The sequence below is a fragment of the Carcharhinus amblyrhynchos genome, chromosome 4 (assembly GCF_965287045.1).
Source record: "Carcharhinus amblyrhynchos chromosome 4, sCarAmb.v2.hapA, whole genome shotgun sequence".
Taxonomy (NCBI): domain Eukaryota; kingdom Metazoa; phylum Chordata; class Chondrichthyes; order Carcharhiniformes; family Carcharhinidae; genus Carcharhinus; species Carcharhinus amblyrhynchos.
In genome coordinates, this window is record NC_137327.1 from 130,311,259 (window position 1) to 130,327,925 (window position 16,667).

The following is a 16,667-nucleotide window of genomic DNA, read 5'->3' on the forward strand; positions in this document are numbered from 1 at the left end:
TAAACTGTGATGAATAGTAACTGAATCTGGAAGGTTTGTAGGGTTACGAGTCGAAGAATTTAGATATGGTAATATAGGTTGAGTAAACATTATTTATTTATAAATCTTGGACAAAATACAATGGTCCATTCCAAATCTCTCAAACTTTCCATTTTTTTCTGGGAGGACAAAAACTCTATTCAACTTATTTTTTGGGAAAAGAAACTGGAAAAAAAAGTTCTAGGATTTCATTTGAGTCCCACTACCCTCAACTTCTTAGGTTACCGAAAGTCATGGATTCAGTGACCAAGTGCTCAAACAGCTAATTTAAGACATTTATGAGATAAATTGCAACCAAATACAGCAACAAAAATTTAGCCTGTTCTACTGACAGACCAACCTCATTCCTGCATACCAAAAGAAAAGCAACAACTAAGACATTTTAAAATAAGAAGTCCTTTTAATTTGCTTAAAAATATTAACAAGTGCAATCCTCCTCCCCCCACCTCACCCACCCCCCCGCTCCCTTCATACAACTTTTTGTTAAAGAATTTGCTTATAGAATTGTACACCTAGCTTTAGCCTGTCATTTGGCTGTACTAAACGTAAGAAATTTCAATTCAGAAAGGATTCCAAACAAGCTGCGCAGTACTTTGGTGCTGCACACAGATGATGAAATTTTCTTTTAACATTTTGAGGCCTACAGTAACATTTTTACACAAGACATTTAGTTCTGAAAATACTGCAGATTGAGAAATGCATTGTCTCTATATTTTTGCTCTATACTACTGAAGTTTGGAAATTTACACCATTTTTATTTCTTTTTTGTAGACACTAAATGACTAGTAACATGCTCAGATTTCAAAATAAAAAAGGACTGTTACAGTTCTGTTTCTGAAGGTTTTTTACTGGCATAGATATCTTTTTCAGATGCAAAACGCGTCCACCAAGTGGCCTATATTCATGTCATTTTGTAGAAGAAAACAAGAGCTTCAATGGTATCCAATAAGTCAAATGTAATGCAAATATGGTATCATACATATGTGCATGTTTATGACATTTTCAGAAGTGTGAATTATATTATTTGTGTTTTTTGTTATGTCTTCGCAGTAAGTTAAAGAAACTAATCAAAATGCAAAGGCAGCCAGGAAGACTGCGCACCAATGAAAAATAGTTTCCATTTTTAATTTAAAAAAATAGGTAATGTGTGCCTTTTACTGCCTGGTGGAGTTTACCTGCATTGTTTAAAGGCAAATGTTTCAGTAACTAAATTCTCTTTCTAGCTAAGTATTTTGGCATGAAATAAGAACTCTGGTTCAGATTTAATATCCAAACATGCAATTAGTATTGTGCTACACTGCATGGATAATGTAAATGTACATAAATCTCAATTAAATAAAAAAGGCTTTGGTAGATGTAAAATTTAGAATCCTGTTGTTTGTTATATCGACTAGGCAAAAGTTCAAATCCATCAATTGAGCATTTTCACCAGATACCAACTTCTGCATAAAAACAGCATTTCGCTGGTGCATTCCTTCAAAACAAAATGGGAAGTATTTGGGGTCCAAAGATCAAATTCTGTAATTTTATATTTTGAATGTATGTTTTAGAAAGAAAGAGTTCTAGTAAATAATTGCATGCAAAAAAGCATCCCAATAATTCAATATAATGTACTTCTTTGTAAATTTAAAAAAATACATTTATGAATTCTGGAACCATCATACAATCTTATCATAACACATACTGTTTTTCTGACACTCAAAAAAGGAAGTATTTTAGTGCAAATTTTAAAAGAAAATGCAATTTATATCAGATTTTGCTCTTAACAGAATTTTTTTAATATAAATGTAATGAAACATGATGTGAGGCAATGTCTAACACCAGGCAAAATTGATGTCTGATATGTTTTAAAGATGTAAAATGAAAACAGGTCACTAGGTAGTTTCAAAATAATAAAAAAATGTAGGTAGCTTTAAGTAAAAATCAGAAAGTGGAACTATGCTGAAGGACCAATGAAGAGGTGAATGCAGCTGATTTTCACTAAATGTAACCAAGATATCAACCAGTAATTTGTGTGGTCCAACATAACAACTAGTCAATAAGATTACAACCAGCCTACCTCAGTTTGGTTGTATAACATGACCAACTCTGTAACTGGGTGGTCAACTGACCACTGGAAATAAAGGTAGATTTTGTACAATTTTTTTTCATTGATCAGAACAGATGGAACATCTGACTGAACTGATGATTTTGAAAACAAGATCAACTCTAGGTAGTACAGTTACAGGCAGTATTACATATGTAAGAAATGAATGTCACTGTTCATGAAAAAGAAGCGGTTTGGCCATACCAGCGAGGATCTTTGGTACCTGGGCAGAGATTATCTCTGCCATCATTTCAGGGAACTGGACGCTCAGAGATTGAGACTGAACATATAGATCGAATGTAAACTGGTGGAGTTTCCTCACTGTCTGTTAAAAAACATAAAAAAATATAAAAACTAGTAAAAGAATTAAGTATTAATCATAACATTTTTGCTTCCTTTTCTATTATTCTAATATGTAATGAATTATAGAGAACAATGTATATTTGTAAGTGAACATAATCATTAGGACTTTATTGCTTGTAACAAACCATGCCAAGTAGTTGATACTCATGTATGAATTCTGAGATTAGATTATTGCCCAAATCCACATCCAAATATATCTTATTAATTAATACCCAAACATCAGATGGCTTAAAGTAGCTGCACTTTATTTGTTTGACAGGAGAGTATTCAAACATTAATACTGCGATACTTTCAAATTGAAATAAAACTAAGCAATGGACAAAGTAAATGGATTATTGAAGCACGATCCACAGCATTATTGGCTGTGAAGGTTACAGCAGTTTGCAATTAAAATGTTTAGATTTAAATTAATTAAAGCATTTTGACAAAGAAAAGTGACACATCAGGCCGATTTGACCATTTTCATTTTAAGTGCTGAATCTGCATGTAATGCAGATCTGACTGAGAAATCTGCTTTCAGGTGCTCCCATGCGCACTCAGCCTGAAAAAATTATCTCCAGTTCCAGTGGCGCTGTGGATGGGGCTTAATGCACCCAAAACAATCAGAGCTCTGAACTGCACATGCACAGTTGGAAAAAATTTGAAAAAGCGCACCCATGTCAGATTGCTCCTGGGCTGCAGGAAGTGGAGAAAGCGACCTGGGACCGACAAGCGGGACGATGGACCCCACACACATCATTGTCCCCCTTATCCACCCACCCCACTACCCACATACATCACTGTCCCCTTTATCTATCCCCTCCACTACCCACACACATCACTGGCCCACATATCCATCCCCCCACTATCTACACAGATCACAGTCCCCCTTATCCACGCGCCCCCCACCATTACCCACACACATCACTGTCCCCCTTATCCACCCACCCCACTATCCACACACATCACTGTCCCCCTTATCCAACCCCCCCCATTACCCACACACATCACTGTCCCCCTTATCCACCCCGCTATCCACACACATCACTGGCCCCCTTATCCACCCCCCCACCCACCCCCCACTACCTACACATATCACTGTCCTTATCCACTCCCCATTACCCACACACATCACTGTCCCTTTTATCCACCCACCCCACTACCCATACACATACTGTCCCCTTCATCCACCCCTCCACTACCCACACACATCACTGTCCCCTTTATCCACCCTTCCACTACCCACACACATCACTGGCCCACATCCACCCCCCCACTATCTACGCATGTCACTGCCCCCCTTATCCACCCCCCCATTACCCACACACATCACTAGCCCCCTTATCCACCTCCCCCCCCCACTACCTACACATATCACTGTCTCCCTTATCCACCCCTCCATTACCCACACACATTATTGAGCCCCTTATCCATCCACTACCCACACACATCACTGGCTCCCTTATCCATCCCCTCCAGTACTCACACACATCACTGTCCCCCTTATCCACCCCCACCACACATCACTGTTCCCCTTATCCACCCCCCCACCCCTCATTACCCAAACACATCACTGGCCCCCTCATCCATCCCCTCCAGTACTCACACACATCACTGTCCCCCTTATCCACCCCCACCACACATCACTGTCCCCCTTATCCACCCCCCATTACCCAAACACATCACTGTCCCCCTTATCCATCCCCTCCAGTACTCACACACATCACTGTCCCCCTTATCCATCCCCTCCAGTACTCACACACATCACTGTCCCCCTTATCCACCCCCCATTACCCAAACACATCACTGTCCCCCTTATCCATCCCCTCCAGTACTCACACACATCACTGTCCCCCTTATCCATCCCCTCCAGTACTCACACACATCACTGTCCCCCTTATCCATCCCCTCCAGTACTCACACACATCACTGTCCCCCTTATCCATCCCCTCCAGTACTCACACACATCACTGTCCCCCTATCAACCCACCGATCACCCACAGTGGGGCAGCACACCATCCAGCCCCCCCACACCCCCGTGTCCCCACCAGTGATATATCTGTACTCTCCACCGAACCCCCCCCCCCCCACCCCCCACAAAAGGATCTGGCCTTACTCATCCCCCCACTCCCCAGAGAATGGTCTGGCCTCACTCACCCCCAGCCCCCGAGGACTTCTGGCCCGCTTCCTCCTCCCTCCACACCAGACAACGATCAGCCCTCACCCAACCACCACCAATCTGAATTAGAGAGCCACTGGAAGTTCTGAACACGCTCCTCAGTAGCTGCAGCACCCAATTCAGACTTTTATTTAGCAGGTCCATAATGGCACAGTTCCGCATTGGCAAACGTGGTGGTAAATGGGGAAATGTTGGTAAAGTTGGACAGGCAGTTCATTAATTCAATTTAAATGCATGCAAATGCATTTAATGCATGCAAATGCATTTAAATTGCCATTGCGCCCGTTTCGGGTGTGAATCGAATTGCCACCATTCCCGGGTTTTGGTAAAGGGGCAATCTGTGCGGACGCAGGTGCGGATCGTGTTAATGGCCTCACACCCAACTTTGTCATGTTTTCGTGCCCACAATGGTATTTTACGATGTATTGCCCATCGTATTTCAGCAAATATATACAGGTCACTCAGGGGAACTATGCCAACCAGTTACCTTACTAAAAGCTATAGCAAACAGAGATGAGATGAAGGTCGCTCAAATAATTCAATTTGCCACTGGAGTTACGTTCTTTCTTTTATACTTCCTTTCTTCTGAAATCTTCTTGTGTCTTGTGCCATGAAGACGGAAGATCAACAGGGCTGAGAGGCGTTCTGCTGTCAGATCTTTCCCAATGCTACTTTGAGGTTGATCAAAGGGTTTGGGAGAATCACCTGTTTGACTGATCCTCTGATTTTCTATTTCTTCTTTACAGGAGAAGTGGCTTATTTTCAGGGTCTCTGCAGAGCATCACACCCAAATGAATGACTGAGTTTGGGAATCACTACGTAGTGTGCCTGCACCCCACATTCCCGTAGCAGTGTGTCTGTATCTGTACCGGACATGCAATTAACAAATCATAGAATGACAGAATCCAACAGTGCAGAAGAAACCATTTGGCCCATTGGTCTGTGCTGATTCTCTGACAGAGTAACTTACCCAGGCCCTGTCTCCCCACCCTATCCCCACAACTCCACACGTTGCTAATCTAGCTAACCTACACATCTTTGGTCTTTGGGAGGAAACCAGAATACTCAGAGGAAACCTACATAGACACAGAGAGAACATGCAAACTTCACATACTCGCCCAAAGCCATAATTGAACCCGGGTCCCTGGAGCTGTGAGGCAGCAGTGCTAATCACTGTACCACCATGGTAAATAAGTTTGGTAAATACATATCATACCAATTATTTACTTGATAACCTATTAAAGCAGTTATGCATGGTGGCACAGTGGTTAGCACTGCTGCCTCACAATACCAGAGACCTGGCTTGGGTCATTGCCTATGTGGAGTTGCATGTTCTCCCTCTGTGCCTGCTTGGGTTTCCTCTAAGAGCTCTGGTTTCCTCCTACAGTCCAAAGATGTGTGGGTTAGATGGATTGGCCATGCTAAATTGCCCCTGTCAGGGGGACTAGCTCGGTAAATGCATGGGGTTATAGGAATAGACTCTGGGTGGGGTTGTGGTTGGTACAGTCTCAATGGGTCGAATGGCGTTCTTCTGCACTACAGATTCTATGATTATTTTTATTAATAAACTAGCACTATTTGCAAAACACTAACCTAAATCTTCACTCTCTCATCAGGTCCATAGAGTGGAGAAAATGCCTGCTACTTCTGAAAACAGCCTGGAAGCAGACACAGAGGTTTCTGGGCACAAAAGTGGGCTGTTTGAAAGGTCAGCCTTGGTGAATTGAAAACTATAAAAATTATTGCACATGCCTACTCACACACTGAGATACAGTTAGGAGTAATTTTTGTCTATTTATGATGTATATAGTGATTGAAAGAGTATTGGAAGAGACTAGCAGAACGAAAAGCTCAGTTGGTCAAGAGGGCTCAGAGAAAACAGAGACAAATGAATTGTGTACTTAGTTCACTGTCTTTCCTGCAACATAGACAGCAGATACTGCATGCCAGAGTGTGGCTCCTGAGTCACACCGGGTGACGTTTAGTACAGAGTTGACCACCTGGTACAAACAATCATCTTATCAGATAGAAGGCCGCCAGCATAGCTTTCATAGTAGACATCCGCAAACCAAAGATTCATAAATTAACATGTAAAAATTCAACTGAGCATTTCACAAGCAGGTATTTTTAAAAAGTCACTTGTTTTCTATCAACGGATAAAATTGCATTGACTGCGACTGTAATTTCAACGTGGAATCAACCATCAGCTGGGGAAAATATATAACCCTCAATGCCTGATCGCCATCCAGCTAGTTGTATTGCTGAGGTGAATTACTTTTCTCACTAACTCAGTCATGTCCCTAAATTTATGAATTTATCAAAGAAAGACCACCTGCAAAACTGTATCTAATGTAAATCTCTCAAAAATACAACTTCCACCACTTCCAGAAAAATGCTGAGTTTGATATACATGTTACCTTTGTGATTGCTTTTATTTCACAAAGCTGATGCAATTTTTGGGAAGAATTAGCTCCAAGAAAGATCATTTCAGTAGCATTTTGAAATTAATCTATAATTTACATGTCAAAGTTAGCACTTAAAGCAAACATTTGCATTTACTGCTTTAATTTTATTAGTTATCCATGCGTAATTTATTTAGAAACAGACTGAACCACAAGATTATTAGATCCTATAAGCAGCCCTGATCACAATTCACTTGTGATTTATAAGTTCAGCTCATTCATGATGGAAATGATATCTCATAACTTTTCATTGGTAATTGAGTTTTTTCTTATTTTGGCACTTGGCTAAATAGAAAGCAAACGCCAACAGCAATTACAATCTGTAAAAATAAAGTATTACAGTGCCAGAATAGGAAAATATGCAGTTCTACCAGGTCATTCAGCACTAATGCTGTGCTCTGATTTTATCAGAACTGAACAAATTATTAGTAAACAGAATCAGAACTTACCATCTGCAGTGAGTCTAGGAGCTTGGTTAGCTGATAAAAACGCTGTGGAGAGGCATCCTTCTCTTGAAAGGAAATTACTCTGTCCAGTTCCTGAATATAGTTCAAACGCAGTTCATCAAAATATTTCTGGTTTTTCAGACCTTCAACTGGAACTGACAATGAGACAGTGAAATTTGGTTTACAAAATTTCAGCGACATGATATTTATACATGTTACACCATTTCAAAATGTGTCAGAGAACTTCCAGAATATTGCACATTTCAGAAAATACAATTATGTTCACAACAGTATTGATTGCAATCTTTAAAATTAAATCAATTCAATAAAATATGATAAGTAAAATGGTTGGGCATATACAACCTCTTTTAGTGAATCTGTAACCCATAATGGTCACTGCACCTCCAATGGCCAACATATATTCTGACCGAATAGTTATCCAATACCATTAATATTCCATAATTAGAATTCAATCTCGCTCCAGAAGTTTTCTCCATAACAAACTGCCAGCTGTTCTTTGTAAATTTGGTAACCTTACAGAAAACTCTACTTCAGGTAGATGAGAAAATCTAATCAAAACAAAAGAGGACATTTCAGGGTGGCACAAGAGACCTGCTCATATATCATGTACGGCTGGTACCACTATAACTCCCAGTGGTTGTATTATGCAAGTTATCACTTGATGCATGTAGCTAAAACTGCAAACAGCCAATTAGCTTGTCCATTCTTTAGTGGTGCAGTATGATTGCCATTTGCCTGTCATTTTTGTTGAATGCACTCTCAGTTGGAAAGCTATATGCATAGTGCTTGTCCTGCATTCCCACACCCACCAAGTTCCTCCCTTCTTCCTCCATAGTCACCATATTCCCTCACCAATATCTAGCCTCCTGCTGTTATTCTTGACGTGGATGTGCCGGCGTTGGACTGGGGTAAACGCAGTAAAAAGTCTGACAACACCAGGTTTTAGTCCAACCGATTTATTTGATAGTAAACGTTATACTTGTGCTTGTGCGTTTACTATCAAATAAATCGGTTGGACTAAAACCTGGTGTTGTCAGACTTTTTACTGTTATTCTTGACCCCATTATTGTTCACATCAACATTCCTGTTCTCACCCCAACCTTTCCAATTTTCAGATACCCATGATGTTAGTTGACCTGACGCCTCCACTTTTTGAGGTCACATGCGTGCTTAATTTTCAGGAACCATCATGACAGTATCCAATACATTATCCCCATGATTTTTCAGCTACTGACATACAGCATCCAGAATGACTGTGAATGTTACTATGTCCAGCAATAACATGAACTCACAGGATCAAGTGCTTTAGGTGACTGACCACACCCTGCATGCCATTCAGTGCAAACTGTTAAGGTCTGAGGAAAATTAAAATTAAAAAATGAATTGGTATAAAATAAAACAAAATAAATAGGGGACTGATGAGTGCAGCTGTTTTGATGTGTGAATTAGCATAGCAGTGGGAAAAGTAAATACTTACCTATATGATTGACAGAGAACAATGGTGCATAGAAGAGGTGACTTCAAAGTGGAGAGATAAGGGAATCAGCACTTACTTCAAAACTGGGTCTACAGGGTGGGCAACATTACATATCAGCATGATAACCAGAAAAAGTGCACAGTAGCCAACATACCATACTCAGTTGCAAAAAGCAGGCTCTTCCAAAAACAAGTAATTGCTAAAAGGCTGCTGTTTAAAAACCAAAACTTGGAGAGAAGACTATTCCTTCACCGAAATTGAAGACGGCCTTTCCAAATGAGGACAAATATCCTGTAGGTGGTAAATGTCTGCTGGATTTAGCTCATAAGAGTTATATCTTATTCTATGTCAACATCCTTGGGATTGCCATTGACCAGAAACTCAGCTAGACTTGCCACATAAATACCATGGCTACAAGGGCAGGTCAGAAGCTAAGAATACCATAGTGAGCAACTCACTTCCTGACTCCCCAAAGCCTGCCCACCATCTGCAAGGCACAAGTCAGGAGTGTGACGGAACACTCCCCACTTGCCTGAATGGGTGCAGCTCCAACAACATTCAAGAAGCTTGACACCATCCAGGACAAAGCAGTCAGCTTGATTGGCACCACATTCACAAACATCCACTCACTTCACCACCAATGCACTGTGTACTATCTACAAGATGCACTGCTGAAATTCACCAAAGATCCTTAGACGGCACCTTCCAAATCCATGACCACTTCCATTTAGAAAGTAGAAGGCAACAGATATATGGGAACACCACCACCTGCAAGTTTCTTTCCAAGCCACTCACCATCCTCACTTGGAAATACATTGTCATTCCTTCGGATTTGCTGGGTCAAAATCCTGGAATTCCCTCCCTAACAGCACTGTGAGTCAACCAACAGCACGTGAACTGCAACCTTTCAAGGAGGAAGCTCACCACCACCTTCTCAAGGCAACTAGGGATGGGTGATAGATGCCGGCTAACCAGCGACGCCTTGGTCCCACAACTGAATAATTGAATAAAAAAACGTTGCTTGAGAAAATGGTGCATTTCTCCAGGTTAGGAAACATAGTCAGTTAGGAACAAAGGAGTAACTTCATGAGGTACTGTGTATATAGCCATCAGTGTAGTTAAGTGTGCTGTTGTAGTGCATTATAGTCTTTCTTGTCATGTGCTTCCTTTTAATTAATCAAAATTTTTTATTAATTGGACTGGATTGTTCCTTCCTGGTTTCCATATCTTTTCTCTCATTACACCAAATTGAAAATATACATCAAAATCCAGTGCTTCAAGTTCCCTTCTAGGTCTTGGGAAACCCTCGCATTTAACATTAGTGAGGTTCTTAACAAAATTGGGGGCTTGTCCTGGATTTTGAAAAGCATAATTCATTGGGGGTAGGAGAAGTTGTGACTTTTAAAGTAATGAGAATGAGGAAAGTGTGGAGCCAAGTGAGGAGGCGTGTGATTTAAAATAAGGTGACTGCCATATGGCTCTTGTATGGCTTAGAGTTGTTTGGGAATAGACAATATATCTTGGAAAGTTTGAAAAGTATAACATTAAATTGATGGGATTGATGAATTTGTTACAGTTAGGGTTATCTTTAGGGACCAAGAAAGCTGAGATAGTGGAAAGACTAGCAAAGCATTTACCTATAGAAGCCTTGTCAGATAGACTAATTTCTCCGAAAAATGAGGCAATTGAATTAGGTAAAATTCAATTGCAAATGAAACAATTAGAAATGCAGGGAAAAGAAAAAGACATAGGAATAAAAAACTTGAACTAGAGATGCAAGAGAAGCAAAACAAAAGGATAAGAGGAAAGAGACGAAGAGGGTGCTTTTCAGAGAGAAATGGAAATGGAGAAGTTAGCAATGATAGAGAAAAGGGAAAGAGAGATCTTCAGCTGAAAATACTGAAAGTTAAAGCAGAGACACTCAAGCAGGTCAAGGAAGGAAGTAGTTCTAGTGGAAGTCATTTAAATTTTACAGGCACTTTCAAAATTTGACAAAATGATGTGGAGACATTTTTTAACTCTTGTCAAAATAGTAAGACAAATAAAATAGTTGCAAACTATTTGGGTGCTGCCCTTAGAGTAAACTCATTGGCAGGGCTAATGAAGTCTACAGCCCTGATTTTGCTGGGTCAGACGAGGCTCACAAAACGGCATTCCCCATTGGCCTCGGGTGCAATCTTACGAGCCTCAGGCGGCCTTGCCGGTACAATCAGGGCCCATGTATCTTTCTTTGTTGGAGAAAAATTCTGGGGAGTGTGATGCAGTGAAGAAAACTATATGCAATTTTTATGAGTTAGTACTGGAGGCTTACAGGCAAAAGTTTCAAAATGTAAGAGAACAGTCTGGATAGACTTGCATTGAATTGGAAAGGATTAAACAAACTAAGTTTGATGGGGGGAGGTAAGAACGTTAAAAATAGAAGGAATGTATGGGCTCTTAGAGAAGTTATTCAATGAATTCAAAGATTCATTACCTTCAATGCTAAGAATGTGTGGAGGAACAAAGAGTTAAAACAGTGAGGCAGAACTTGTGGATGACTTTGCATTGGTTCATAGGTCAAAGCCTTTTTTCAACACTCTTTTAAACCTAAGAAAGATAGAAAATGGGAAGGTGCCAGAAAAGACAGTTCAGCAAGAGAGGGAGTGTTTGAAAATTCCAAGGAGACTTCATCTCAAAGTGAAAAAAATGGTGCCGAGGTAATGAGGGCTCTGAGGAATGTTAGATGCTTTCATTGTAAAAAAAAATTGGGCCACACAAAATCATCATGCTGGGGTTTAAATAGCAAGCTGGTTGTGTTGTAAGTTTTATGAAATGAAATATTAAATCAAAGACTGGAGAACAAGACAAACTGGTAAGGTTTGTACACAGAGGAGACCAAACAATTGAGGTGAAAATGGTGCATAACTTGTACAGGGGCAGAGTGAACAGCAGGTGGTTTAGTGTTTAAGGATTTTGTAAGTGAAGAGGAAGTCTTTTCATGTTTAGAGAATGGAATGAGGAAAGACATTAAAATTTTAGGAGATTTTAGCAAGTCAGTCTTTAATGTTTTGGGATAAAAGTATTTGTTGATCAGAAGGGATACTGAGGATGAGATTTTAAATAGCACTATTCACAGAGAGATTAAAATAAATCCACTGATGAAAGTTATCTTAAGGAATAGTCTGAAGACAGGAGAAGTGCTTGTAGGAGTTGTAGAAACATCACTCATTGCAGGGATTCAATCTATTCTAGAGAATGATATTGCTGGATCACAGATAATAATGATGCATTCTATGGTTGAACAGCTGGTAGAAAATCAAGCTACAGAAAACTTGCAAATGGACCATCCTGGAATGTTTTCTGATTGTAACAAGATCACTGTCACATGAAATGAGATAAGAAAAGGAGTTAAGAGTACAGGATGAGAAAAGTGAGATAAAATTACCTGATATTATCTTTAATAAGCTGAATGAAGATGAAAGGGAATGAAGGAAAAAAACATGCATTTGGAGGACGACTCCAAATTAAAACCAATTTATCAAACTGTTTACTCAGAATTACAATTGTATCCCTGAATTTCATTATATGAAGGATCAAATATAATTAAGAAAATGGCACCTTTTGCATATTAGTGTAGATGAAAAAATAGTGTAGATGGAAAACATCAAATTGTATCACCTCCTGAGTATAGGAAAGATATTTTAAGAATAGCTCATGACATACCATTAGGACGACAGTTACGAATAAAGTGCAGAAGAGTCTGCACTGACTCTGACAAAGTATCTTACCCAGGCCTTCTACTACACCTTAACCCATAACCCCACACATTTACCAGGGCTAATTTCCCCTAAATATACACATTTTGGGACACTAAGTGGCAATTTAACATGGTCAATCCACCTAACCTGCACAGCTTTAGACTGTGGGAAGGAACTGGAGCACCTGGAGGAAATCCACACAGACACGAGAAGAACGTGCAACTCTTCACGGACAGTCACCCAAGGCCAGAATTAAACTCGAGTCCTTGGAGTTGAGAAGCAGTAGTGCTAACCATTGTGTCAATGAATTACTCAAAAATAATCCCCTAAAGTTTCTGGAGGGGTTTTGAAATCAGAACAACAGGTAATTTAGATGGAATTTGTTACGACAACCAATTCATTTGAAAATTATTCATGCGGCTGAAAGAGAAAACATAATTTCTGATGCACAGGCAGAAGTGTAAAAGAGGCTATTGGAACATTTGGGATATATTTTAAACAATTTGGGATATATTTTATGTTAAACATGGTTTTAAATCTTGGTAATCATAGATAAAGTAGAATTAATAAGAATCATTCTTTCATTCCTGGTACATGGGTGTGGCTGGCTGGGCCAGCATTTATTGCCCATCCCTAGTTGCCTGAAGGCAGTTGAGAGTCAAGCACATTGCTATGGGACTGGAGTCACATGTAGGCCAGACCAGGTAAAGGCGGCAGATTTCCTTTCCTAAAAGACATTAGTGATCACGATGGGTTTTTCTGACAATCAACAATGGTTTCATGGTCATCATTAGATTCTTAATTCCAGATGTTATTTATTGAACTCAAATTCCACCATTTGCCCTAGTGGGATTCAAACCCAGGTCCCCTGAACATTAATAGTCTAGCAATAATAACACTATGCCATCACCTTCCCATAAAGTGGTTAAGAAATGAAATTGCCTTTCAAATTACGACATTTCATTTGAAAAGAGAGGAAAAGTGTTAAGAATTGAGGAAAATTAAAATTAAGTTGTGATAAAATGAAAAGGGGACTGGTGAGTGCAGCAGTCATAAGAGGCATTTTGATATGTGAATCAGCATATCTGTGGGAAAAATAGTGTTTATCCATGACTGGGAAAAAACTATGGTGGATAGAAGAGATGTCAAGGTGGCGAGATAAGGGAATTAGCGCTTGTATGTTAAAAGCCAAGTCCACAGGATAGGTAACATCAAAGGGAAAGAATGATATATCTACAGCACGATAACTGGAGAAAGGCACACAGAAGAAACAACTGCCAAAATAGCCATGCCCAGCTTCAGAAGTAGGCTCTCTAAAAATTATTGCTAAAAGGCTGCTGTTTAAAGACCAAAACTTAAACACAGATTTTTCCTTCGCTGAAATTAAAGATGGCCTTCCCAAATGGCGACAAATATCCTGTGAGTAGTAACTGCTGGATTTATCTCAGTTATTTATTATTGGGCCCATCATACCCCGCTTTGGTGCAGTTTGTGCTACAGGCACTTGATATTTGGCGATTACATTGTTAAAGGAAGTAAAAGCAGATTCTACTGACCTTCAATTTGTGGAAGAAGTGAAGCTTGTCAGGTGCAACCCACCTACATTTTCATAAATCAGACTGTTCTAATTATCTGGTGATGAAGCACTTAATTCAGAGGCTAAATATCATTCCGTTAAGTTGGCCCTTTAATGAACATTCATGAGATGCAAATGAATGCAAATGTGATTCCCAGCATAGGTCAGCAGGAAACTCGACCTGCTTTTATCTCGCCATCAAAATCAGGACAACAAAATTCCAAACTAATTTACTGCTGGCGAGAAACTGACTTCTTAATTTGCACCAAATTAAGTGCCCCTGCCTGCCACAGTTCCTGCAACTGGCAGCAGTGAAAAATACTATACAATATTGTCTGGCGAATGGGCTAGGAAATGGCAAATGGAATTTAATGTTGGCAAGTGTGACGTGGTCCACTTTGGTAGGAAGAATGGTAGGAAGGACTATTACTTACGGGGCAAAAAACTGCAGCAGGCGACGGTGCAGAGGGACCTTGGGGTCCTTGTGCACGAGTCGCAAAAACCCAGCTTGCAGGTGCAGCAGGTGGTCAGGAAGGTAAATGGGATGCTGGCCTTCATAGCGAGGGGGATTGAATATAAAAGTAGAGAGGTCTTGCTGCAGCTGTATAGGGCATTGGTGAGGCCGCAGCTGGAGTACTGTGTGCAGTTTTGGGCGCCGCACCTGCGCAAAGATATTTTGGCCTTGGAGGGAGTGCAGAGGAGGTTTACTAGGCTGATACTGGAGTTGAGGGGGTTGAGCTATGAGGAGAGGCTGAATAAACTGGGCTTGTACTCGTTACAGTTTAGAAGAATGAGGGGAGATCTCATTGAGACGTATAAGATGATGAATGGGATGGATAGGATAGAGGTGGAGAGACTCTTCCCGCTCAAAAAAGACAGTAGGACTAGGGGGCACAGCCTCAAGATAAAAGGGGGACGGTTTAGAACGGAGTTGAGGAGGAACTTCTTCACTCAAAGGGTGGTGAATCTCTGGAATTCTCTGCCCGTTGAAGTGGTGGAGGCTGCCTTGCTAAATATTTTTAAGATGCGGGTTGATGGGTTTTTGATAAGAGAGGGGATTAAGGGTTATGGGGAGAAAGCGGGAAAGTGGAACTGAGCAGCGACAGATCAGCCATGATCTTATTGAATGGCGGGGCAGGCTCGAAGGGCTAGATGGCCTACTCCTGCTCCTATTTCTTATGTTCCTTCTAGATAAAAAAATTGGCATGGAATGATGGGGAATTTGTGGTGTACCTGTTTCACTCTCACTGTGATTCTATTGGTGATATGCTAAAAAGGCTGGAAACTGGGCTAAAGTCCTGATAATCTGGGACTTCCTATTTGGGTTTTGTAACCTAAAACCTGCACCTCTTTGTACTATTGTTTTCCAAACTAATTTTATTCTTTGCGTCCCTCACTCTCCTTCCTTCTTCGATCTTGGCCTAAAACAAAACATGGTTTTCCAGCCCTTATTTTGTGATAGTGTCTGAAAAGGAAGGTTGGATAATTTGAATTGCTTTCACAAAGATCTTGAAGGTTGGTTGGAGAATAACGAAGATTAGAGTTCCAACCTCCCATGTTGGGTACCATGAAAATCGAGTGAAAATAACTTGTAGTGATGAAAGCATAACTGACAGCAAGGAAATTAATTAAACTAATATTGGGCAATAAACTTACACCTCAAACATTGCCGACTATTAAGAGTTCAGATTCAGCTGCTTTTTTCTGCAATTTACCATGAAGTGGAGTAGCCCATACTTACTGATGCTAAAAAGTAGCAACACTTTCATGCAAAGGAACTCATCCTGAGAGAGCTGAAGCCACTGGAACTCCTGGGATAGTCGCTGCATTTCCATACAGAGATTATACATAGTTGATTTTTGCATCCGTTGCCTATAAACGCATGAAAATACATGAACATCAGCTGGAGACACAGACTACAGCATAACAATTTATTATTTCTATGCTTGCTCTGTCCAAAAATGTATTAATTTTTTTCCACTATTTAAAATGTTCAATATCACAGCTAATTCTACATATTCATTACACACCATGCACTGATAAATAGCTTTAAAATGCACAATTTAGACACTTCCGTAGAAATGATTCAGTAACTTTTACAAAGAGAAGTTTTTAGTCTGGAAGATTGTTAGGTTATCTGCTATGTAGAGTAATCATTAGTATTTTGTTGCTTACGTGCACTCTAACCAGTGTTAAATATAAAGTTTTGCTCCCCTGGACATTATCATGTCCTTATATCAGGGAAACCAAATTTCACCCAGAATGTATAAAATAGATGCAATTAATGACAATGAATATACAT

At 40.1% G+C, this 16,667-nt stretch overlaps 1 protein-coding gene across 1 annotated transcript in view; it reads right to left on the bottom strand.

Annotated features, from left to right (window-relative positions):
* Positions 1–504: 504 nt before the first annotated feature.
* ar (androgen receptor) overlaps positions 505–16,667 on the bottom strand; it is a 247,025-nt gene continuing 230,862 nt past the window's right edge. Inside the window, exons 6-8 of the mRNA XM_080187884.1 lie at positions 16,107–16,237; positions 7,558–7,709; positions 505–2,450 (exon numbers count right to left, since the gene is read on the bottom strand). Coding sequence (XP_080044010.1) covers positions 2,295–2,450; positions 7,558–7,709; positions 16,107–16,237 — 439 coding nt within the window. The 3' untranslated portion in view covers positions 505–2,294. The remainder of the gene's footprint in view (positions 2,451–7,557; positions 7,710–16,106; positions 16,238–16,667) is intronic.